Source organism: Buteo buteo, chromosome 1, assembly GCF_964188355.1.
Source record: "Buteo buteo chromosome 1, bButBut1.hap1.1, whole genome shotgun sequence".
Lineage (NCBI taxonomy): Eukaryota > Metazoa > Chordata > Aves > Accipitriformes > Accipitridae > Buteo > Buteo buteo.
In genome coordinates, this window is record NC_134171.1 from 16,982,111 (window position 1) to 17,006,698 (window position 24,588).

General features: G+C 37.2%; 1 protein-coding gene across 1 annotated transcript in view; it reads right to left on the reverse strand.

Annotated features, from left to right (window-relative positions):
- Window positions 1-24,588, reverse strand: part of PROM1 (prominin 1) — a 65,177-nt gene that overhangs the window by 9,688 nt on the left and 30,901 nt on the right. Inside the window, exons 6-18 of the mRNA XM_075041032.1 lie at window positions 19,642-19,762; window positions 16,260-16,323; window positions 13,853-13,942; window positions 12,316-12,533; window positions 11,827-11,901; window positions 10,520-10,583; window positions 8,557-8,716; window positions 6,343-6,495; window positions 5,389-5,512; window positions 4,862-4,965; window positions 4,362-4,446; window positions 2,853-2,999; window positions 2,503-2,574 (exon numbers count right to left, since the gene is read on the reverse strand). Coding sequence (XP_074897133.1) covers window positions 2,503-2,574; window positions 2,853-2,999; window positions 4,362-4,446; window positions 4,862-4,965; window positions 5,389-5,512; window positions 6,343-6,495; window positions 8,557-8,716; window positions 10,520-10,583; window positions 11,827-11,901; window positions 12,316-12,533; window positions 13,853-13,942; window positions 16,260-16,323; window positions 19,642-19,762 — 1,477 coding nt within the window. The remainder of the gene's footprint in view (window positions 1-2,502; window positions 2,575-2,852; window positions 3,000-4,361; window positions 4,447-4,861; window positions 4,966-5,388; window positions 5,513-6,342; window positions 6,496-8,556; window positions 8,717-10,519; window positions 10,584-11,826; window positions 11,902-12,315; window positions 12,534-13,852; window positions 13,943-16,259; window positions 16,324-19,641; window positions 19,763-24,588) is intronic.

A 24,588-nucleotide genomic window follows, 5' to 3' on the forward strand; every position in this document is an offset into this window, starting at 1 on the left:
TGAACTCCTCAACACAAGAAGGGGAAAAATCACCATATTAATAATTCAAACCCCACCAACCAAAACAGATATATTATACTGCTTTTCTGGCTGTAACATTATCAGCACAAATTTAACTGAAAAGAATTTTCACATGGTGCACTAAGTAATTTTAAATACAGAAGAGTGAGCACATCTCCCCTCACTCGCTACAAGCCAGACTTCTTTGCAAGAACCCTGCAGCTTGACACCTCAGCTGGGACGAGCATTTCCCAGTCATGGGTACTTGCTTTTGTTTTCGGCACTGTGGACATCACCCTGAGGCACTCTCTGCTTTCTGAGGGGCACAGAAATTTACATATTTTCAGCCAGTAACCTGGAAAGGCGTCTGTGAAGGGTATTCTTCATTTTTGCAGCTCCTGCCTTTCAGTCAGAAGATACAAGTTTGTGCCCTGATTTTCAAGTCTAAATGCCTGTCTGGAGCTCACACTTGTTGCAAAATACTGTACAATTTGATTTTGCTCTCAGAAATAAATTTCTTTTCCACTTCCTTTCGGTGGCAAAATCACTTGGCTCCCTGCATACACACTGCTAAATCCGTTTTGGTAGTGTAATAACAGCAGACCTCGATGCTCAGAGATGTCTTTGCTTCCTGTGAAGTGTTCATGTAAGTAGCCAGCTGCAGCCACTGAACAGCTTCAGGATGCTTTGTCTCCTGTACTGCTGAACTGACTTACTGAATAACACCTGTAGGTTTGCTCCATCCTCCATATCCTGACCCCTTGGTTTGATGCAAGTTTTATTCCGTTTGCTCCTTCCAGCGTAAAAAACATACATTCAATTCTGTGCATGGTGCCAGAAAATGCAAACTATACACCCAACATTAATTAATTCCAAAAGTTTTTAGTTTATTTTTTAAGTTGATTGTTCTTGTAAACTTTAAGAGCTATCACTAATAACAAAGTGGGATTATAAAATATCCTTGGAAAGCAGTATCAATTTGAAAACAATCCCACTTTTGTAATATGTCATATTGTTGTGGGTTTTTTGGTTTGATTTGGTTTGGTTGGTTTGTTTGTTTACATTTCCATAGATTACACTAAATAGCATTGCAAGAAAGAAATAAAAACATACACTGTGACAGTGAACACATTTAATATTATATTTTTGTCTTTTATATGAAGAAATTACTCTGCCTGATCTATTCTCAATTCTAATGCTTCCTTTAGATTCTATTACAAAAAATAATGAAAAACCAATCCACCAGCACAATTAATTTTCCTTTATGGAGCTATGTAGAATATACCTTTGAAGAGACATCTCAGAGGCAATTCTATGTAAGACAACATGTTTGAAGAACCTCAGCTTGCACTTAGAAAATAGCCCCAAAACAGCAGCAACTCCCCACCTGTATAACCTTCAAAATGGCAGAGTAAAAATTGAAAATGGAAGTGTGGTGAAAGCTACTGCTATCTGTCTGAGTTAGCAGACAACCTACATGAGCAAACGGGCAATGTGCAGCTCACTCAGTGCTTGGAGAGGACACTAACTACAATACAAAAAAACCCCATGAGCAGCCTAACCTTGACATGAATGCAAGCATAACAGGTGTGATTAAATGATGCAAAAAGCTGGAGCAAACACACCAGGAGCCCCTACCGGTGCCCTCCTCTCCCTGGAGGGATGGATATCCAATAAATTCCAAACAGCATGGTCTCACTCGGCTGTCTGTGTCCCTTAGTGATCCAAGCGATTGCAGTATGTGTGCAGCATAACTCCTTCTCCTAAATCGCAATGCAGGAATCTGTCTTGGGCCAGCATCCAATCTAGTGTCCAAACTATGACTCTCATTTTGAAAAATAAATATAAAGTGACCTTGACATGCACACAAACATGTCAACTGGATCTTCACTATCTGTTAACACAGCTGTGTCATTCTGCAGATTCATTTGTGGGCAATGTTGTAGCTATACCCTCTGACCATTGTCCATGTGTCTGCATTCAAAAAGCCCTTCAGAGCAGACAGGATCTCTTTTGTGCATTCTCCTTCCACGATGGAGCCCTAGTTCTTATTAGAGCCCTTATGAGTTGCCCCAGTATTAATTTTATTGCTAATTGCAAAGTTTTCTGCTCACCAACTGAAAGAAGATTAATTCAAATAATTTTTTCCATCATGATCTAACCAATTTTTCTTCCTACTGGGACCCTGATATGTAGACAGCATAACAGGAAATACTCCGAGTATTCCCCTCAATTCTTAAGCAAACAGTGGAATTTAAGAAATTACACTTCCAAAGCAGAAACTGTACAACAGCATATAAAAATCAATAATTAGCAATATTTAAAATACAGCTCATATGCAACATTGTTCTTGAAATTTTTTCCGTACATGACAATGTATCGTGTATGTAAGTGTCTGAAGTACAAGAATTCCCCCATAGGAAGTCTAAATACTTGGTTATGTATTTGTACTTATATAAATGATACATTTTATGTATTACTGTATTAGTGAATTAAACTTACCAGCTGGTCTGCTCTTGCTTCTAAGTCATTGGCAAATGACAGAAGATCAACCTTGGTAACACTTTTATTGATCTGAAACAAGATGTGGACAGTAGGGAAAGAAAAAGAATATGTTGTTATTGCATATACAGACTGTTTGCACTTAACCACCCCACCTACTTTGTGTACTCTTTATTTCTTTAAATGTTTATTGACCTTAACTTCTGAAGTGCTTTTACTCCAAGTTTTGTGATTCTTCAAAACACACCCTTTCATATAAAAGCAGATTTTTCTCCATTTTGCCCATTGTTAAAGAAACATTTCATTTTATGCTTTGTCCCAGTCATGTCTCTAGTTTACTACACTCTCACCTCTGTCAAATATGCTGCAAAGTTTATCCCTTCTATTCCTGAAGAGCTGAAATTCAGAAGATTCTCCTTCCCAATTTCATCCAGCAGAATGATTTTGCTGAGGTTTATCTGAATATGTTCAATTTTAAGTGCTACATCTTCTGTATACTGAGAAGGAAACAAAATAAAGCACAGAAATAGTTTGCACCCAGTTCATATTCCTCTATTGCCCAGACCTGCTGCCCAAAGCATCTTGCTTTTGCTGACTCATCACTTCCATGAAGAAGCATACATTGATTTTTGCTTGGATCACTTTAATTCGACTAACTTTGGTAGAATCCACCAGGTAATGTTCTTCCCTTCCTTGCAGCATCCACACAGTCTAGCCATGCCATGTTCTAACCTACCTATGCATCTTTCATACCAATGAATTACTTGCCTTCCATTACGTTTTAAGCAGGCTTCTCCAAATAGATATTAGTTCCTCCTAAGAGGAGGCTGAGATAAAACAGAATTCTCTTCCCCCTCCAGAAATGTTATCCTTAAAAATTTTAAGTTCTACCCCTGGCCCTAATCAAGGAAACCTAGAGAATTCAGTATCTCAGCTGCGGCAGGACAGACACTGTCTGCTGTATTGGCTACAGGACTGGATGAGACTCCTCTAAATATGTTCAGTGGTGCTTAAAGATGATTTGCTTATTGTTACCTAAAGTCGTCCTGCACTGCACCCAAATCTAAAATGTTACCTGTCCTGCACAGGCTGCAGAGCAAGAGATGAGGAATCTGGAAACCTGACTTCCTTCCAAGCCTCTACCATTAGTCTGTTGTGGAAACTCAAAATAATTTTCCCTCTCAGTCAATCTTCCCCGTTTATTTCAATTGTATATTATTTGGGGCTGGGACTGTATCTATTAAGTGTGGGTACAGTCCCTGGCAGAACGGAACACAGATCCCCTAGGGGTTGCTGTAGTGAAGATCAGTATTATAGGCAACCCCAAAATTAGCGCTGTCATGTAATGACAGTGCAGTCATATATTATTACAGCTTAACTGAAAAGATTTTATTTTATCCCAACCCCTGCCCACCAAAATCAGAACCATTCTTAGGAGCACAGCATATCATATCCTGGATGAATATAAACCTAACTGGAAACAGAAGAGAACACACAAAGAAAGGCATTTATATAAAGAGCATTACGGTCATGAAACACCGCAAGCAGCCTTTGCAAGATGCTAGACTTGAGCCTTCTATGCAAGTTTCAAAATTAAAAACAACTTTATTATCAGCACCCATAAAAGAAGCACATCAGAAAACCTTCCATGACCCACTGAGTCTGGTAAAGAACATATTATTTGTAAATAGATTTCTTTCCTTCAAATTAGTGTGGACAGTTCTTGCCTTCTTGCAGGACACATTGTATATAAAAATCAAAATCCCATTAAACCCAGACATGCTATACTGTGTTTAAGAGTAAACACCTCTCCATCCTTCAAAAACAATCAGGCACTCACCTATACTTTCTTTACTTACCATACTAATATTTAGAAATTCATTGATATTGAACAGGTGTTCTAGGTGAAGGGAAGTATAAATTCCTTTATTTTCCTTGCAATCACTATAAAAATAAAAATACATACATCAGCCAAAAAAACACCTTGAGGACCAAGTGTTAAGAGAATGATTAACAATATTTTCATATTCTAAGAGAATCAGACCTTTAAAAAAATGTTTTGGCTATATTTTTTTGAAGCTTAGTCTATAAGAAAGAGAGTAATTAATTTCTGTTGGTCTCAAAGATGCAAAATATTTTATCGAAGAGCTCAACTCGTATTGTTATACGATACTATGCCAAGAGCACCTCTAATAACTCATATATAGGAGAAAATTGGTTTTGCTAGTGATGCCCTAGAAAATCAGAATGTCTTCTGGAACTCATGTGATTCTTACATGTGCTTAAAATATGAAGCATGGAAGATACCACAAAACCAATATGTATAAATTGAATTAAGTGTTGACCATAACTTCAATACCTGTACACTTTTTCAAAAGTCAAATTAATATTTGGATTTTTAAACAGGATGCCAGAAAGATAGTTTTTCCAGTGTTGATTTAGTAAGTAGGGAGTATCCAAAACCTAGAAGACAAAATTCAGTAATGTTACTGCAATTCCGAGTTTTCAATTCAGTAATTTATTCATACACAATCTTTTGACATGTACCCACATCTCAGCTTATCACCCACTAATGGAAATACAAGCAAACCAGCAAATTCAACCTCTCTGGTGCAGAAAGTGAATATTAAAGCTCCACATCACCAAGAAACGCTGACTCACAGAAAAATTTATCTCCAAAGGAAGACAGGCATGCAGTATTTATACTGTAAAGCAAATTAAATCAAGAAAGGATGAATGTGTCTATTTGGTGTGTAAGGGGAAAGTAAAACCAGATCCAAACTTACTTGAAGTGTCCTATAAAAAATAATATGCCATACATAACTGACAAGACCACTGGCACTCATGGGGATTCTATTAATTGTTTAATAACTTGAATAACTTCACCTTGAATAAAGTTTTATCTTCAAAGGGTTCACAGACCAGTTTTTCTACATTTCCACCTGTGACAAAAGTAAGCGCCACTACAATCATCAGCACCCAGGAGAAAAGAAAACTGAATCCAACACCACTGAAAAAGAAATAAGTTGAGTTAAGTTTTTGCTTTTTAAGATCAAAGTATATATACTTGGGGCAATAGTGAAGCCAACATTTAGCAGCTGTAAGAAATATGAAAACTGGTAGATGGTTGAAGTACTTCTGTTTTCCAAATGTGTTCTTGCCCTCTGAAACATTTTATACGTTTCAGCCCTGTAAAGCCTTCAGCTAAAGTGCATCTAAAATGCTCATGTTGGGTGTGCAAACTCTTTCAAGAGTTAAGAGCCACAAAAGCATACAATTTTCTTCTTTAAATTCAAATCTCTAGCCTTGCGCTCTCAAAAGAGTTTCAGACAGATTTCAGATGCAGTTGCCTCTTGCACCCAGCAGAAATGACATTAAACCACTACTGGGAATTTCCAAGAGCAACCCTAAACCTCCTAAAGTGCTCTGAGAAATTCAAGTGTTTGCCTCCTTGCATAGCTTTTTTTTTTCTCTTTTGAGCAAATGCTTAATTGTACTAAAAAGCTATGAATTCCTTTTAAATTTTCAATTATCTGTTCCTGGTTTTTGCAATTTCCAAATGGGCTTACATAGAAATTCATTAGCTACAGCACTTACCTTAAAACAGCAGAATCACAGGTTTTATCCTTCAGCTATTATCCTCAATGAAAGAGCAACCCCAAATCCCCAAGTCCCTCAGTGGAAGTATGTTAGATCAATATTTATTTTTGTTCTATTTTTTTCAGCACATACACATAGGTAACAAAAAAAATTCTTTTCATACATATGTCCTTCAAAATAAATAAAAACAACCTTCTACAGGTACCTTTATTTTATTTTTCAACAATAAGTGAAACTTACGCCATAAGAAAGTTTCCTCCAGTGTTGGAGATGCAGCCTCTGGTTGTTGGAGAAGCATGTTTATCATAACCACAGGTGCCACACAGCAATCCAAGATAGTAAAAGACCAGAATCAGGACCACCATGCAGCACAGAATGAGACAACCCAGCCACCTAAGGGGAATAAAAGCCAAAGTGCTTGGTTCTTAGCATGCAAAGAACACACTGGAGACCTGCAGAATACATCAGGCAAGACTATATTCCCAACTGGCCCACTCACAGTTCTGTTTGAGCAACAAGTGTTAGCAATTAAAAAGTGCTCTTCCTACACTAGCATGTATTTTGGGCCAGAACATAATCACTGTTGGATTATAGACAGCTGCTACTGGAGGGCTGGGGAACAAACATCAGAGGAACAAGGCATTCCCAACCCCAGCTACTGCAGGTGGACTGTACAGAAGCGTCACAGTGCTCCAAGTGGAGAAAACAATGACTATGGGGAGGCAGATGCTCAAACTAACTTATTCAAGAAGCAATGGAGAAATTTATACATGTGGACTGGCCATTGGGCATGAAGTACATAACTGCTCTTACTGTAAGGCTTACTACTTTTTGCACACAGTGTATTAGGCTTGTAATTCTAAATAACTGTATTTAAGGCTATTAAAACTTAGGCTTGCATCTGTGCTGGAACGCTTTCCATGTATGGAGCAGTTAATGGAACTTGGTCACGAGAAAGATCTTGGATAGGAATTGAACTTTCATTTTAATTAATTAAATCACAGAACAGTTCTATCTGCCCACTTATTTGGAGCACATCCATTTAGTCACACATTTTATATCTCAGTCTAGCCTTTCACCCTCTCCCAATTCCTTCTGCTCTTCCCTTTTGTCATCACTTCTCCCAGCTTATATTTCTTAAGTCCAACTTTCCTCCTCCCTGTACCTTTGTAGAAAGAAAGCAGGAACCAGAAAAATCCAAAAAAGGTATATCGTAATGAATATGCACAGCCAATAAAGAAAAAGAAAAACATTAACGCTGAGAGGCACATTCGTAAAAGAATACTTATTAAGGACTACAAATAATGCACCTGTAATTAAGAAAGGGATGGATAGAAAATAATTTGGACACCTACAAGCTTGTTGGTATCATCTGTACTTGAAGTACTACTACTAGGTCAGGTTTGACAAGAATGGCTATTTAAATGCCATGTAGATGAGATTTATTTCTCCACTTTTTTGAATCTGAATACAAGATTAACAGAGGCATACTGTAGCAGAACAAAGCAATATATTTGTTCAGTTAAATGTAATCTGAGCTTCAAAGAAAATATTGATAAATTTGTCAAATTAACACGGACCACAAAAACTGCCAGATAAGTAATGGGCTAAAGGTAAGGTTATAAGTAAAGTTCTTAAAGTTCAGTCTTCTGCTCACTTTAACATTGCATTAAAGCCATTAGCACACTCATTCTATAGCAGTAAAACTGATTATGACAAAAAGAAGGAAGCAATTATCGATTATGGGATCAACTGAAGTGACAAAATGTAGGGAGAATTTGATGAGCTTGAGGACTGAAATGACTAAATCTGGACAAAGTTAAATGGTATGAAATGAAAAGCTTTATGCTTCAAAATATGAGATTATTACTCAATTACAGGAGTCACGCAAGTCTCAAATAGGAAGAATATGTTTTTCTCAAGGTACAATCAACTCATGCATTCACAAGGGCAAGTACTACACCAGTAGGAACAAGCATGGGTGCGCAGAGATTTACAAGGTGTGAAACAGAATCCCGGCTACTCCTCCTCTGTGGTAGAAAGGGTGCAATAAAAAGGGACTGGCTCCAAGGCCTCTCCAGTTCTATGCTCTTGCAACTCACCTGCAACTCAGCAAAAAGAAGACCTAAGTAAGAAATCACCCTGGCATTGTGAAACAATCCATTCCTTTATGCATTACATCTTTGACATCTACCTATGTCTATCCTTCCTGAAAAAGACCAGAGGGCCTACAGAGTAGAAACTCTCTCTTACTCTGTAGTGGAACAGCACCCTGTTGTTGATTAGCTGCAGTTTTGGCTTTTACCAAAATGCCAGTAACAAGCAATTGTCTTATAGCATCTTTGTTTCACTGTGTTCACCATTAATAGTTTAATTGCCTTTACAGAACATTAAAATGTTACAAAATATTAACAACAGGTAGCACTTCACTCCTGCCTTATTTCCTGTACATACCTGTAGAAATCGTACTGCTCCACTACTGGAAAATAATCTTGAACATACGCTTCACTCTGTGTAAGATATATTGTCAAATCTGCTAAAATCTTCTGAACAGGAAGCGTTTTTGTGAAGGTAGTGATATTTGAACCAATGGATTCCAGCACGTTTTTGATATCTAAAAGAATAAGCATATTGCACTGTTACAGATTCATAGAAGAAATTTACATTCCACGTATGCATTATAAAATGCTATTAAGCCATTTGCCACATGTAACAAGCAAGCCATGAAGACAAGTGTGAGGAATAGACAAGCAGGCAACAAAAACATTGAGCGTCAAAGTAACACAATGGCATTTTAGAATGCTCACTTTATTTTTAGCATTCAGTTTAATGATGAAAGATGTAGATGTCGAGCCAGAGTTCTCTCTTTCCTTTTGTTATAATGAATGTGTCACTTTTTATCTAGCCAGCTTAAATCTTGCTTTTCATGCAATATTGCAAATGGTAACACTGAGCAAGACAATTAGCCACTAAGTTTACGAAGAAGATCAAAATCTATTTAAACTCCTTCCCTTGGGAATACAACACTTTGAAAGAAATTAGACTGCCTATACTGAGAATCTATACTAGTTCTTTTCGATCTTATTAAAAAAGACTACTTAAAATAAATTCATTCCAATTAGTTAGCAACACTCTTGAGATAATGATCAATTAAGCCATTTTTTTTCTCAAATTACGAACAAACATGCTACACTATACTTACAGTTTAGATACACACTATTTAAATACACAAAGACATGATTAATTCACTTATACATATTGCCTATTTGTAAAATGCAGCTTCTGTTTACTCTTCCCCTTCTTTCAACTTGGAACATACTTGAAACAGCAGAATGTATAACTATAGGTTGCTATTTGGTAGTAGGCAACACCTTCCTTTTTCTCAAACAACAGCTGGACAAGTTTTTGGCTGTTTGTTTTGATGTTTACACTTCTAAATTCAACCAGGTACCAAAACACCCTTCTTTTATAAGTTTACAAATAAATGCAATTTTTTTCTAGTAAACCATTTTTTTAATTTGCTTTGTAACTCCAACTCAGTTTTTATGAAAACAAAACCCCAACAATTTATAAATAGATAAATTAAGATGGCCTGTCTGTGTTTATGCATATCAGCAGATACTGAAAATGAGTAAATCTGCACTAGACTTCCTAATAAAAAGCACAACATCAGTTTTGGAAAACTGGCTCTTTTTCAGCAAGTTCACACAGTATGCTATGCTTATATACATACTGTGTTTCATTTTGCCCAGGAGAGGGAAGGAAAAAAAAAAATAAGAAAAACCCCAAAACTTACAAGGAACAGCTGTTTATATATGCAGAACAGGTCCACAATGCAAGAACAAAAATTAAAACAGATTAGTATACATACACTATACTACATTTTATCAAATGTCCAGGTACTGTTGAAGAGTAACAGTGTAAAGCCGAAGTAACAAAACAATTAAGACAGACATTTAAATTATCCTTAAAGCTATGTTTACCTCCCATTCACCATCCACTACATTTTAATACAGCAGCAGGCGGGTTCATTTTTTTTTTAACATCATGCTCCTAAATATGTCAGACACACTGGTCAAGGAAAATCAGCTTTTCAACCAAATAAAGCATCAGTGTGCAGTTGGGATCCCAAGATTTCTCATTACTTGAGCAGTTAAACGCCTAACAAATAAAACTCCTCTATAAAACATTGTATGGTCTATTTTTAGTTTAATTTTGGGTCCTCATTAAGTAACAGTTGCTTTCTATGGGGGTTTTTTTGCATCAAATTAAAAAAAAAGTTACATTTTACATTTCCTTTTTTAATGATCTTTAGACCAGAAAATATATTATCAATAAAAGAAAATAAAAACCATCAGTAAGTGACGTAAACACATCAAAATTAAACAATCAAAGTGAAAAGATAGTTTGTCCTCACCTGATAAAATGTTCCTGGTTTGATTCACCACTAAGTCTGGCGTATCATTAAATGCTGCATAACCCTAATAATAGAAGTTGGAAAAATTATAGTAAGTTTCTCATTGCCAAATTACTTGCAATTTTTTTCCTTTTATACAAGGAGTAGAAGTATACACATGCTAAAACGTACGTGGTAATACTATGAAAAATACATCTTTATTCCTGCACATCAGAAAAGGTCAAAGCAAAATAGGAACTCAAGTATATTACAGATTCAGTTTGCTCTCCAGGATATTCCTTGGGGAACAGAAAAAAAAAATATCCAAATTTAAATATACATGCATTGGTCACAATCATCTCAAACTTTATATTACTGTGTCAGATCTATCTCATATAGAACTAAGAACATACATGCAAAGACTCACTAAGCGAAAGGATTTACTGTGTACCAAACACCTCCTCTTTGTAAGTCTGTGCTTTCTTAACATGAAATGCATGTTACAAACAATGAAATCCAACTGCCTCTGAAGACATTGCAATGCTTTCTTCAGTGAGAAGGGGAAAGAACGGGTCTAAACCATGGGGACCAAGCTCAGTAGCTCATCTGGACAGGAAGGAGAAGCCACTGCAGCGAATGCCTGAAGTTTTACTTCCTGCAGGCCTGATCACTTCAGAAGCAGGCAGGGTCTAAGTCTCCTACACACAGCCTTTGGTTTCAGAAAGTGCCTTCTATTCCTAGCAAACATTTTCAGATTGCTAGATTTTTAAACTGCTCAAACTAAGCCATTTTTTTCTCACTGAAAATCATGGTGGGTTTTGGATAGTCTTGCAGAAATACTAATAGTAATCACATGAGGTCCATCACACCAGATTAAATATCAAATATGCACATAAAGAATTTGAAAGATATTTCAAAATAGCTGGAATACAATACAACTAATTAGGAAAGCATGAATTTACTTTTTTTTTTTTAGTTTGAACCAAAAAATATAGATCATGCTAGTAGATCCCATGTTTCTGCTTTTTTTTGGTTTTTTGAGGATTCTTCTTTCAAGCAGACAATTAGCAATACATTTTTGACCTGTAGTATCCTGGGGATATAAAGCATACTTTATACATCATAATAAACCATAATAAAGCATATAAAATATATTTTCAAATATTAAGTCTTGGCTGAACAATGGAATAATAAGGAGAGATATCCACCATGAGACAGGATGAGGCAGGAACAGGAGTATTCTGCCTGAGAAAGCCAAGGGAAAACAAGTGATATGCAACTATCCCAGTTTATTAATTAACAGTTTACAAGCCTGTCAAGAAACATACCTTTTGAACCAGACTAGAAAGGTCTATTTTAAGGACATCGTTAACCTTCGCAAGCTGTGAGCTCACTCCTGGCAACTAGGAAGCAAAAAGTATTCCTGAGTCACATCAAAGTAGTAGTCTTGCTAATTTACTAAGTTTTTCAAAAGGTAGGAAAGAGGGTAAAGAAACTAGAAAGATAATTTGTAGTATAATCTTTCTAGCACACTCCTGAAACCTTTGCTGTACAAAAGCAAAGCTTAACCTCAGCGTTTTTGGGAGGGCAGATTATTTCACTGCCCAGAGCAGCACTTCAATGTAGCTGCCTGACACACATTTTATCCTCTTCTACGCAGAAGAGGAAAACAGTGACTGGAATTACCCAGAAACACAGAATAAGGGAAGGTCACTTATCTCACAAGTGACAGCACACACTGAGCCATTAACTGCAGAGATACTACTGGGCTTATTCAAGGCAATCACACTTTAAAAGTCTGAAAAATAATATCTTACCCCACTAAAATTGGCATTGATGTTCAGCTGATTTAATGAATTCCTGATGATATTGCAAGTTGAGGCAGCCTGAGCTGCAGAGCATGCAGAATCATTGAGGGTGTTGCTTAGATGCACTTTAACATCTGACAAGTTTGCATGAAGCCTCTCTGTTCCCTCCTGCAAAACCTCTACAGAGACACTCACGTTTTCCAGTGCTTCCTTTGTTTCTCTGATGGCTGCAAGGATGTGAAGTTTTTAAAAAAAACTATAGTTAGAAACCAGTCTATAGATACAGATATGAAGAGAACGTGCGCATGCATAAATGTTATGATATTCTTAACAATACTGATTTAAATTACCCTGCCTCCTTCCCAGAAAAATCCTCTAGCACAAAATACGTATTTATTGCACATAAAAATACGTCACTCATGTTTTCCTACACACAAATGAATGTGCTCAGGCTACTTTTATTGAGATTCTATCCACTTCCTAGATTACTCTTTTCTACCCTTTCCCTACCTCTCCTTACTCAGTGGTTTCAGTAAAGAACTTTAACACTTGGTCATGAGAAATTAAAAGAAAGCCCATATCCACAAAACAGTATTTTCAGTATTCTGTTTATAATCCAACTCACAAATTAAGTAGCTGCAAGATGCAGGGGCTGTTGCATCAGCCAAGCATTAAGGAGTGTTCAACACTGTCTGGCTTTAGATTTCATCCCAATCACACCAAACAAACAAACAAAAAACCACTGAACAGGTGTTTAGTAGACAAAAAAACACACAGATACAACTAAAAATATGTAAATTACAAAAATAAAGTGCACTTCACACAACACAAGGTTTTATCGTGTTTTTTACCTTTGATAGCCCTTTCCACTTTGACTTCAAGACAAATAAGAGAAATAAAGCAAAAAAGGAGAATGATGACAAGTGAATGAGAAAGAATTAATGGGTAAAAAAACCAAAGTGACTGAATTTCACAGATGCCTTCCCCTTTGCTCTATAAGCTGTACCTGATTCCTGAAAAAAAGCCTTGAACAGAAAAAATAATAAAGTAATATTTTCTTTAAAGGGAGACAGAACTAAGCATGAGCAATGCTAAACTCAGATGCAATGAAGAAATGATGGTTAGCACTCTCATAATAAGCTTGGCAGTGTACAGGATGAGGCCACTGCATGTTCATTCCTGGACCTGTCAAAGACTAACCTGCAAAGACCCACGCACAGCTCTTAAAGCAGAATTTTCCTAGTCTCCCTTACATTCAAAGGAAAGGAACAACAACCTGGAGCAGGGAGTTTGGATTTCATCTCTCTTCGATGACTGCTAAAACTAGGTATCAACAATAGCACACAAATCTTGATTTAGTTTTTAAATGTATTTATAAGCCTTAAAATATCTGAAATCCTCACTTTAAAAGAAACATCAAGGCATGTAAAAAAATGGCAAGTTGAATCATGGTACTGCATAAAGCCATCCCATACTGTGCACTAGAAAGATGATGTCTGCTCACCATGACAACAGAACATTAATACAACAATATCTACATTTTTACCTCCTGCCATTGTCAGAGCTGCATCAAGTGCAGGACGCACTTCTTTCCCCAGCTGTTCTTGAACTCTACTTCCAAGCAAAGGTCCAACATCTGTAGTATGGAGAGATTAAAAAAAAAATTACACAGTAGTTCAATTTAAACTACCTCTTAGCATAGGTGCTATCAGACTCTTACTTAACAAAATATACATATATTATTAAAATTTCTCCAAGGCCTGACAGTCAGAACTTAGTGACAGAAGACAACGCAGGAACACACTTCTCCTTTAGCTAGCTATAGGCCTATAAATGAAAGCAATAAATCATAACATGGCAGAGCATATTCACTAGCACTTGACCGTATTGGTAAAGACACACAACATTTCAACAGACTCCAAAATATCTATTTCATTGCATTTACTACTTTTTGGAAACAGATTTTTTTTTTTTTCCCCCACAATCTGTCTTAAAGAGGTCCAACATCCTGACAGGAATTTTGTGGCATACTCTTTCACTACATACTATGTTTTCACAGTGCATGAGAAACAAGAAAATGGATTCTTTTCCTTTCTCCTGTTCCTCATGTATCCAGTAATGTCAAGGTCACCCACAATCCAGACCTGCCAGCCATCTCTGTTGAAATCCCTTAAGTGTGTTAAGCACGTGTCTCCAGTCCCTGCCCCTTCATGCAGTGCATTCAGCACTGATGCTCACAGTGCTGGCTTCATGCTTACCAATAGCTATCCCCACCTCCAAACCATCCTGTCTCACCGCCCACAAACAGAAATGAAGCTTAGTTCAGCAAGAAGACAGTCAAATGCCAAGCACAGTTTGGTGAAGTATCTTAATGTAACATATCCTTTAGGTAGTCGCTGGGTCTCCTCCATTTTCAGGTCACGGTAAACAGCTTTTTGAGTTTTTTGGTCTTGATGAAATGGGAATACTGCATGGTACAGAAGCATCCATTACTGTCAGCAGTGTCATGTCTGGCTTGGGATGAGAATTTTTATAAAGCAGAAATCACTTTTCACCATTTCCTTAGGGTGGGCAAACTGAACTCATCTACATTTCTCTCAAGGTTTATGCTACTGTTGATTCCCTTAGAATGAAATCCTTTTATCCCCAGGTGTCACACACTTAATTCTGGTTTTAGTTATTGATGAGCACTCTCATCACAGATTGAGCTAGGTTCCTGTTAACTAACATATTAAATTGGCATTGAGAACATATATTTAATTTGAAATTTCAGTTTGGATTACCTGGGAAGCTACAAGCTAGTACTTGAAATGCAGATGTCAATTTATTATCATTATTATTATTGGAGACTTAAAGATGACACACTTTTTTTAGACCAGAATATTCCTGCCTAGAATTAAGTAGGAAGCCTATTTAACTAGTGTACTACTACTTTTGCAAGCATGTTCAACGTGCATTAGTAGCCTCATATAGACAAGACACATTGACCTCAGGGTATGCTGAGCTGGCTGCACTAAAAACTACCTTTAAAATATGTTTTAAACCTAGAGAGAAGCATAGATTCTGGGTACAATAAGTCAATTTATGATAAGTGGCATGCTGCCACAGTTGCATAGCTTGATCTCACCAACGATCCTGTTAAAATGGGTTTTGGTATTTCTGTATTTCACTTCAGCCTGAAATGCAGACCTGTACAGATTTATTTACACCTGCTAATAATGCATCTTGAATTCTAATCTGCAGTGGATGTGGTTGGCCCCTTCTATTATCAGTTTTGGAAAGTGATGCTTAAATTTCAAAAAAAAAAAAAAAAAAAAAAATCAGTGTTTTGGTTGTTTCTGTGTACTAAGAGCTTTAACAGGTGATGCCTTGTATTGTAACTGCACTGAGGGGGAAAGTGCAGCATTTGTGTTTTAAGTTTCATCTCCTGCTCTTCAGCTGCTGATTCTGAAATGGCAAATACGTTAAGCAGCTTTAGAAAGAAGATAAGCTTATACCTCCACTTCTAGCTGAATAGAGGACAAAGGTATAAGAACAAAAATAAACAAATACAGAGATATCTCACTCATTGGAACCATCAAAACAGTTAGTAGCTGTATTCCTTGACATTTGGCTCCACAGTTAAAAACTGAGAAATAATATTCTAAAAAAGCATTAAGTATTAGTGGCTAGTGAAGTATAAAACAGAAAACAAAATATTAGCCTGACTTATTGTATAAGCAGTTTTAAAAAAGACTTTTTTTTCAGGAAATAATATGCATTATACCAGCTCCGAGACATTTTATGTGAAAAGAATTTTAGGTTTTAGTCTCATTTACCACTGAGAACAGCACTTCTGCTTGAAAATCATGTTCTCATAAATAAAGTTTCACTTTGCGTTATGAGCTATTTACATCATCTTATTGAAGTCTTTAAATATACATCGCTAACCCCCTTTAAATCAAAGTACTTACTATTTAGGTCAGACAGTGCTTTATCCTTAGTTGTGTTGTACTGGCTCACCAAGTAGTCAATTTGCTGAAAAGAAGATGATAAAAAACCTATTAAAATAATTGGAAAAACGTAACATTTTTAAATAATGAGTCAGAGTGCCACTTTGAAACAATCAAAATATTTGTGCAAACCCCCAGAATCCTGACTCTCTACTGTTTTCAGTTAACTTAATATTTTAAAACCTTGCTTGGCAGAACTGCACAAAATAAAAGATGTGTTTAATTGAGAAATCTACTTAATTGGAACATCTCTGAGGTAAATGATTCAGCTTAAAAGTGTTAAGTAGCAGGAACTGTGGCCTTATAAAAGCTTCAAGTCAGTCAGGCCAGCAAGGTTTTGCATGTCTGCATCGCCGTTACTTGATTTTCTAGTGGCATTAGTTCCTCCTTCACAGAGAGACATGTGGCAAGTTGATGGGGTGGTAATTTTGAAGCAATTCACCAATGAGACTGGCTTGTATCTGGGCAGCCTCTCAGAACTTCTCTTGCAGGAAGGAGCTGGCTGCTCTGTCTTAATGCAAATGGTTTTCCCTACCCGCAGGTGGGTTTGGCCCAGTCACAACCTGAGCTCTACCAAGACACCGTAACAATATAAACCAGCAGCTTAGTTATCACCAGGTCCTGGGTTTGGACAAAAGGCTATGAAAGACCATCTCAAGTTGTCCTGGTTTCAGCTGGGATAGAGTTAACTGTCTTGCTAGTAGCTGGTACAGTGCTATGTTTTGAGTTCAGTATGCAAAGAGTGTTGATAACACTGATGTTTTCAGTTGTTGCTCAGTAGTGTTTAGTCTAAAGTCAAGGATTTTTCAGCTTCTCATGCCCAGCCAGCAAGAAGGCTGGAGGGGCACAAGAAGTTGGCACAGGACAAGAGCCAGGGCAGCTGACCCAAAGTGGCCAACAGGGTATTCCATACCATGGGACGTCCCATCTAGTATAGGAACTGGGAAGGGGGGGCAGGGGAGGGGGGGAAATCGCCACTCGGGGACTAGCTGGGTGTCGATCAGCGGGTGGTGAGCAATTGCACCGCGCATCATTTGTACATTCCAATCCTTTCATTATTGCTGTTGTCATTTTATTAGTTTCTTCTTTTCTGTTCTATTAAACCATTCTTATCTCAACCCACGAGTTTTACTTCTTTTCCCGATTTTCTCCCCCATCCCACCGGGTGGGGGGGAGTGAGTGAGCGGCTGCGTGGTGCTTAGTTGCTGGCTGGGGTTAAACCATGACACAAGTGGAAATCTTACTCCACTAATTTCGAAAAAATGTTAAATAACCTTCACTGATTTCTGCATGTTTAAAATAATGCATTACAAATCCTACCCCAATTGAGTTAATGTAAAAGTTAATACACTTGACAAATGAGTTTCCAATTTTAAACGTGACTCAGATGTGTACCGAAGTGTATCTGGGTTGCAGCCTCAAACTTTCTGTGGAGTAAAGAAAAAAAATAACAGACAAAAAAACACGCTCAAACCAACCTTATCAATCATACAGCAGTGGATGTCATTAAATGACAAAGTATGAGGCAGACCTTTTTTTAAAAAAGGAGAAAAAAATTGAGTGTTTCTTACTAAGAAGACTGTAGGTATATTTTTGTTTACTTCTTTTGTCTTCATAAGCTAACCTAAGGACTAAAACTTTGCAAGGCTACAGGTTTTGCATTGTCTCCAGCAATGTCACAGACAAAAGGCGATTCTGTATAACTAACAGTGTTATCAGTCAATACTCATAGTCTGCAAATCTTCTATGACATGAACTCTTAACATGTGACTTCTTTTTACAAATCCTCTTATATGCTGTACACCTCATACTGATTAGTCAAGGACATCAGTTCGGATTTCAGAGCTTTATAGCCAATTAGTTGGATTCTACAGTTTTTTCAAGAAGCTGAAGTCCTTCTCCTATCTTCAAGGAATTCTTACAAATGTGTGTATACGTGATACTCATGTATCTTGTCTGACAAAATAACTTAGAAGATATATCTGATGGCTGCATCATTAATTGTCATCAAGTCTAAAATAAAAAGAAAAATTAATAACCCTGCATAGAAACTACAAATCTATACCTAAGTGAGACTTTGAGGAACTCCTAGCACAAGTGTTCAAGTCCTGACACTTTTAAATGAAATAATTCAGGCATTTTTATTAACTTTTTAGCCAGAGTCTATTTTTTTTTCCTCTGTTAAGATAGTTACTTCTATGTAATAGATATTCTAGTCCGACGTTTCCTATTGTTGGCACTCAGCATGCTGTGAAGGGGAGTCTAGTGGTTTCTGATGCAACTGGATTACATCTTTCCGTGCCTTGAGTCAGCTTCAGACTGACAAAGGGCACTCCATTTCAAGAGAGAGATTGTTCGTGTGACCTCCGCTTCCTGCCATATACCTCCATCACCAGACTGTCACAACACCATGCGCAAACGAATAACTGTATAGGGAACAACCCCAGACATGGAAACATTTAATGGCATCCCCCAGATGTCTCCTGTTCTCATACAGTCCTGTCAGCAGAAACACAGGCCAGAGTTACTGTGACTGGGATGCTACCATACTCGTGGATCCCACAAAATTGGGTGAATTCCACCTATTTCTAACTCACCAGTCATGTGGAAGTAAAACAGATTAATTAAATTTAATTAATTAAAATTAATGAAAGCCAAGGTAATAGGACTGTTGGACTTTTTCCTCCTAATCCATAAAGAATTGAAATTTGCACACAGGAAAGTTTCCAAGTCTTCCTTACTAACATTTCACTTTTTTTCTTTCAGTGCAAAAAAGATATGCAGAGCACTGCTTTTGGAACTTCAAGGAAAGTTTGAAAGTAAAAAGGAGAGAATGCCTGCTCACTGGTTTAAAGAAAAAACAATCAAAACAATTCTGGAAAAGAAGTTGTTGTAGCTCAGTCCCAGAGCACGTACCAGTAAGTCCAAAATACAAGGAAACAGGAAAGAGCAATAAGGAATCCAAGTTTTCATGCAAGATTTTTTTTTTTAATATGTATTCCTTTTTAAACCATATTTTTCCAAATGATTCATCTTCTGCTAGCGACCTACACTAGTTCAGTAGGAGGAAAAGGGCCTATAAGCATCACCGCAGCATACTCCAGGAGTACAGCTGAAAAGTTGCTCAAAGAATGCTGATCCATCAAGGTAACATTTACTGCTGTGTGAAAATGTCTTACCTTGCATCATTTATCCTACTTCATGAGACCAACACACAAAGAATAAACAAAATACCGCAGGTGTGATTTATATCAAAGAGAAAGAAACAATTGTTTTCTGCCATACTTCTTACTTACACCTCTTCCCTCCCACCCCCATTCCCCGCAAAGAAAAAACTCTTTACCGCTGGAGTGTCGTTAAGGAAAATTTTCAGATCTTTAAAATTACTGTTAACCAGTTTCTTTGCTCCTCGGACTTGGTTAGTTAAATGCTGGTTGGCAGCATATGCACAGAGTACTCCAACACTACAAAAAAATACAGATAATAGATATTTCTTTATTACTGTAAATGCCCATTCTGACATAAAACAGAACCAAAAAATTACAGCAAAAAAAGAGTCAACATTATTAAAATAAAGGTCTCCATAAATTTACACATTCACTTTTTCTTACTACAATTTCTTACATGCACCACAAGGCAGACTAGAGAAATGGGCCATAAGGGCCAATGTTGTACTATTAATTCAAATAAAGAAAGGAAAAAGCAATGTTAACCTAAAGTTTTCAGAAGTTATTAACGTACAACTACTTATCCATTTGCACTGATACTGTCAGAAAATGTGTATGGCCTAGGTAAATTGTATGAGACTTAGAAAAGTTAGGCTCTTTTACAAGTATCATTAACCTTGACACGGCTACAAGTAAATGCTCATAAGCTAACTGTGAAAAGGAACATTTCACATTTGAAAACTTCAGCAACATTTACTCACAATGGCCCAATTTATTTACATAATTGCATAGATCTTCTTTTAAAAGCACATGAATAGTCCCTATTAATGCTAAAATAATATATAAGCATTTCCTGATACTAAAACAAAAGGCAGAAAGTGAGCTAGACTTCCAGTCAGCACTGCTGCTGATTATTTTCTATCTGATCATTCCCCACTGTAAAATTCTAATTACAGCATGGCAGATCTGCACAAACAGTAAGTAAAAAGGCAATTAAAAGTCCCATGAGAGGCTTCAAAAGCTCTCTTAGCATACATGATCCTTATTTTTTCTGTTCAGTTTAGGTATAAAATAGACTTAGACAGAAGGATGACTTTTTGTTTTTAAACATCTCACATTCATAACAGCTAACCTTTCAGACAAGCACCAGAAAAATGAGAAGTAACCACCAGAGTGGTAATAGCCTCAAAAGCAGGCTGACTACAAACCCACTTGATGGGTTAAGCACTAACTTTCTGCAGATTTAACTGGTAGACAGCACAGATCCATTTAACACAGGCACGATACATCTCTAAAGGGCAAACACTGCCTAGAGGCTGCAGTCAGGTGCACTACAGGCAATTCCTGGATGGCACATTTGTTCAGTCTCTTACTTTGCACTGTAGTACAACAGCTCAATACTAGAGAGGCAGTACCCTGAAAGGCCATTACAGACATCCAAACAACAGAAGGGAGTCACTAACACAAATGGCACTGGTACTCCTCCCAGACTGTCAAAACTTCCTGAGTTGGGGTGTCAAGAAGACCTAAATACTAGTATCTTTAAATGAGACTTAGAGAAAACCCATACTAGGCTCCCAGTGGAGCAAAATATACAAGGTAAGTATAATTCTTGCTCCAAAGAATATATGTTCAAAGGAAGCCATAATACAGCCACATAAACGAGAAATGAGATGGTAGAAAGTAAATGGGTACCTAAAATAGCATGATTTGCGTATCCTGGCAAGACAGGAGCAAACACCCTGATGATGCTAATCTCTTCTTATCAGTGATCCAAACCCAAATGTTTTTTATTTTGCTTTTCCTATTTTAGCTTTCCCAAACAATGTAAAGGCTTGTTCTCCCAGTAAAACTGGTCTCAAGTACAAGACTTTTTGCTGCTCTGAAAAGTAGTCTCAGTAGGAAAATTCTGATGTCAGAGCATGATACAGGGAGAGATGCAAGACTATATGCTACAGGTGCTGGTCTATTAGGATCGCTTCATTAACATTTTTCTCAATATCCAAAAATATTCAGAACAGGATGACAGAGTCTGACATAAAGAGGTTGCTTCTCCACCAAAATTTCACAGCTGTGTCTTCAAAACTGGCTCTTAACTACCCTCCCAGAAGTCACTAATGAACAAAGGGACACCAACATTTATCTTGCTACTTATTTAACTAAGTGCAAATGGCATAGTTTTATTTCCACTATGACCAACACTTGAGCAGCCATTATCATCAGCTACCACCCATGAAATGAGAACTCAGAATGCATAAAATGCCAAGAAACTGAGTAACTTTCAGCACAAGCGGAAGTAAGTGGTTTCACTTTGGACACATGTAATACATTACTTCTTTTCACTCTACAGTGATGGTAATTGTTTTTAATTTTTTTTCCTTTACATCAGAAGACAAACTATCTCAATCTATCAGGAAAAGTAAACATTTGTATATCACTCTGAGGTTCAGAGTTTATAACAACATCCTTGTTCTTCGGACAGCTGCATTTTTATGTCCTTTCAACGTTATGCTCACAGAGCAGAAAGGTCAACTGGAAGCTAACAAAACAGTACTTTGTAAGACTTGAACACAATCATTTTTCTCTTCAGTCTCCTAAATGGAAGGAGTGGGAGGAAACAAGATAGCAGAGATGCTTTAAGCAGACAAGGCACTTGGAACAATTGCGACTACATTCTGAATGTAACTAAACAAACACACAACATGAGAGAAGAAAAATCTGTTTATTACATAACTCAGCCTTGAGTCAACATTCAATAAGCAGCTACAAGGAGAAAGTCATAAAGCAGGAACAAAAAGGACATACCTTTTCTGTAACAGATTAGAGAACTGTTTAAACAGTCTCTTCTCTTCAGGAGTCAGGTATTCCACACTCAATTTCTTGTCAGGTTTCACAGACTAATATAAATGTTACTAATCCAGTTGTGGGGATGTGGGGGGCAAGCTTTGCCTTTAGCTGTGCTTGCAAAAAATTTCAAGTCACAGGATAGAAACCCTGTACAGATTTACATATTGGAAAAATGTCACCTTCCTCACTACTAGCTAATGAATTTAAGAAAATAATGGGCTAGAGATTTCTGTACCAACTTTTCCACCAATTCTTTCAGATAATGTTGATTCCCAGGTTCTGAACAACATGCACTACCAATCTCACAAAGCCAAGAGGACTTCTATGAAGTCTGCATGAGGTACTTGCCAAGACACAAGTATCATTACCTTCCTTCAGATGTGGCTTTCCCTCACTTCATACATAATAACATCCACAACTCAAGAAAGAACTTTCAACACAAGCTCTCTTGGAAGGACAGAAAACTGACTATGTGTTTTTTCTATCCAATAGCCAGGACACTTTCTATCACCAGGATTAAATTTGGTATTGCAATGTACGCTTTCTTAAAAATCAGATGTCCCTACCTTGCCTTTACAATGTAGAGGTATTAATGAAATTACATTTCTTTCCCAGAGAAAACATGTGTTTGCCTAAGCTTGCAGATGACTAGGAAATAAGATGTAATAGCAGGTCTCTATCTCTAAACTCTCAGTTAACCTTTGAAGAAAAGCACATAATTGTCCTAATGATAAATTTGGAATATCAAACCTACTTGGCTATCTATTTGATAGATTATTTCTACATGCTGTGCTCTTTAGCAATAGAATCCTACTTTGGAGGACAACATTCATATATAAAAACTGTGAATTACCAAAAACACTGCATATATTTTTGGCTCAATCTACCAAAAGAAATATTTCAAACACAAAGTGCACATACTGGAAAATGACATACTTATGGCTTAGTTACTTTAAGATAAACAACTGTGTACATAATCACATCTTCTGCCTTGTTTCTTATACCTCTCCTTTAGGAAACCATACTTCCCACATACACCCCACCTTCAGAGAGCAGATCTAGGTAGAGCTTTTAGGGTTTTTTAAGTAAAAATATAATTTATCATCTTTGTATTTCCTTTACACATCATTCCAGTAAACTTAGTATTAAAACCTCATCCTAATAACCAGAGCACTGTATCAGTAGAAAAGTGAGAATAATTAATGTTCCTCGTGATTAAAATCTACTAGCTGAAATCTTCTAAAATCTACATTAACAGCATATATATATGTCAGTGTGAACTTGCATGCATGCCAACACATAGAAAAGCCATCCACATGTTTCTAGGGTTTTCAAGAGTTCTTGCCTATATAAACAACCTATTGCAAGCTCCACATTCAGAGTCCTTCCCCTACTAATACCCTCTACCATGCATTTGACCTGTCTTTCCCAGCCAAGGAAAGACAGTTTGGACCCGTCTTTCCATACCAAGGACTGAAAAAATAAAAAGTTTAATAAAAAAATAAAAAGGAAAAAGAAAAAATGGCTCAGGCTTCCTGCTCTTCAAAGTTCTGATCCTTTGCCTGAGAGAATCCCAGAATGGCTGGCATTGCTAAATGCATCTTCTGAAGCAGCACAGCAGTTGATGGAGTCTATGGTATTCCAATCACCTGGCAAGGGTTTGACTCCCAAAGGAGGCCCCCTGCATGAACTTTAAACTATACCCAAACAATGAGAGGACCCACCTTAGTGATTTCATAGCACATCTGGATGTAACCCTGTATTAGCAGAGATCATTCAAGTTTTTCTTCTTTTGGCTCTGTCTGCAAGTAGCCATAAGCATTTTACTTGCAGAGGACTAAACTCTTTTGATTATTGTCACAGCTTGTGTATTCAGCTGTGGCACAGTTCTTGAGAATTATGATTTTGGGAAGAACAACTACAAGTAAATCTTCCACCTAAGCTGAAATAGTATGGTAACTTGGGGAAAAAGTAGAGAATAAATCCACAAGGAGACTTAGTCTGAATACAGTATAAGAAATGGAGAAGCACTTGCAAGTAAATCTTAGGCTTTCTCCAGTTTTTTTTGTTGGGGCAATGGCTACTGACAAGACTGTCCTTTTGTGTTTCAGCATAGCAGTAAGCAAGCTGACATGGGCTTAAATAGATCCAGGCACGGCATCTTCTCTACCCTTGTGAAAGAAGATCCAAGAAGGGCAAAAGAATCCTGCTTTGTACGGAGGCATACGGGAGACCTGAGCACTCAGTCAGGCTGGGGTCAGTAATATTAGCCTTGT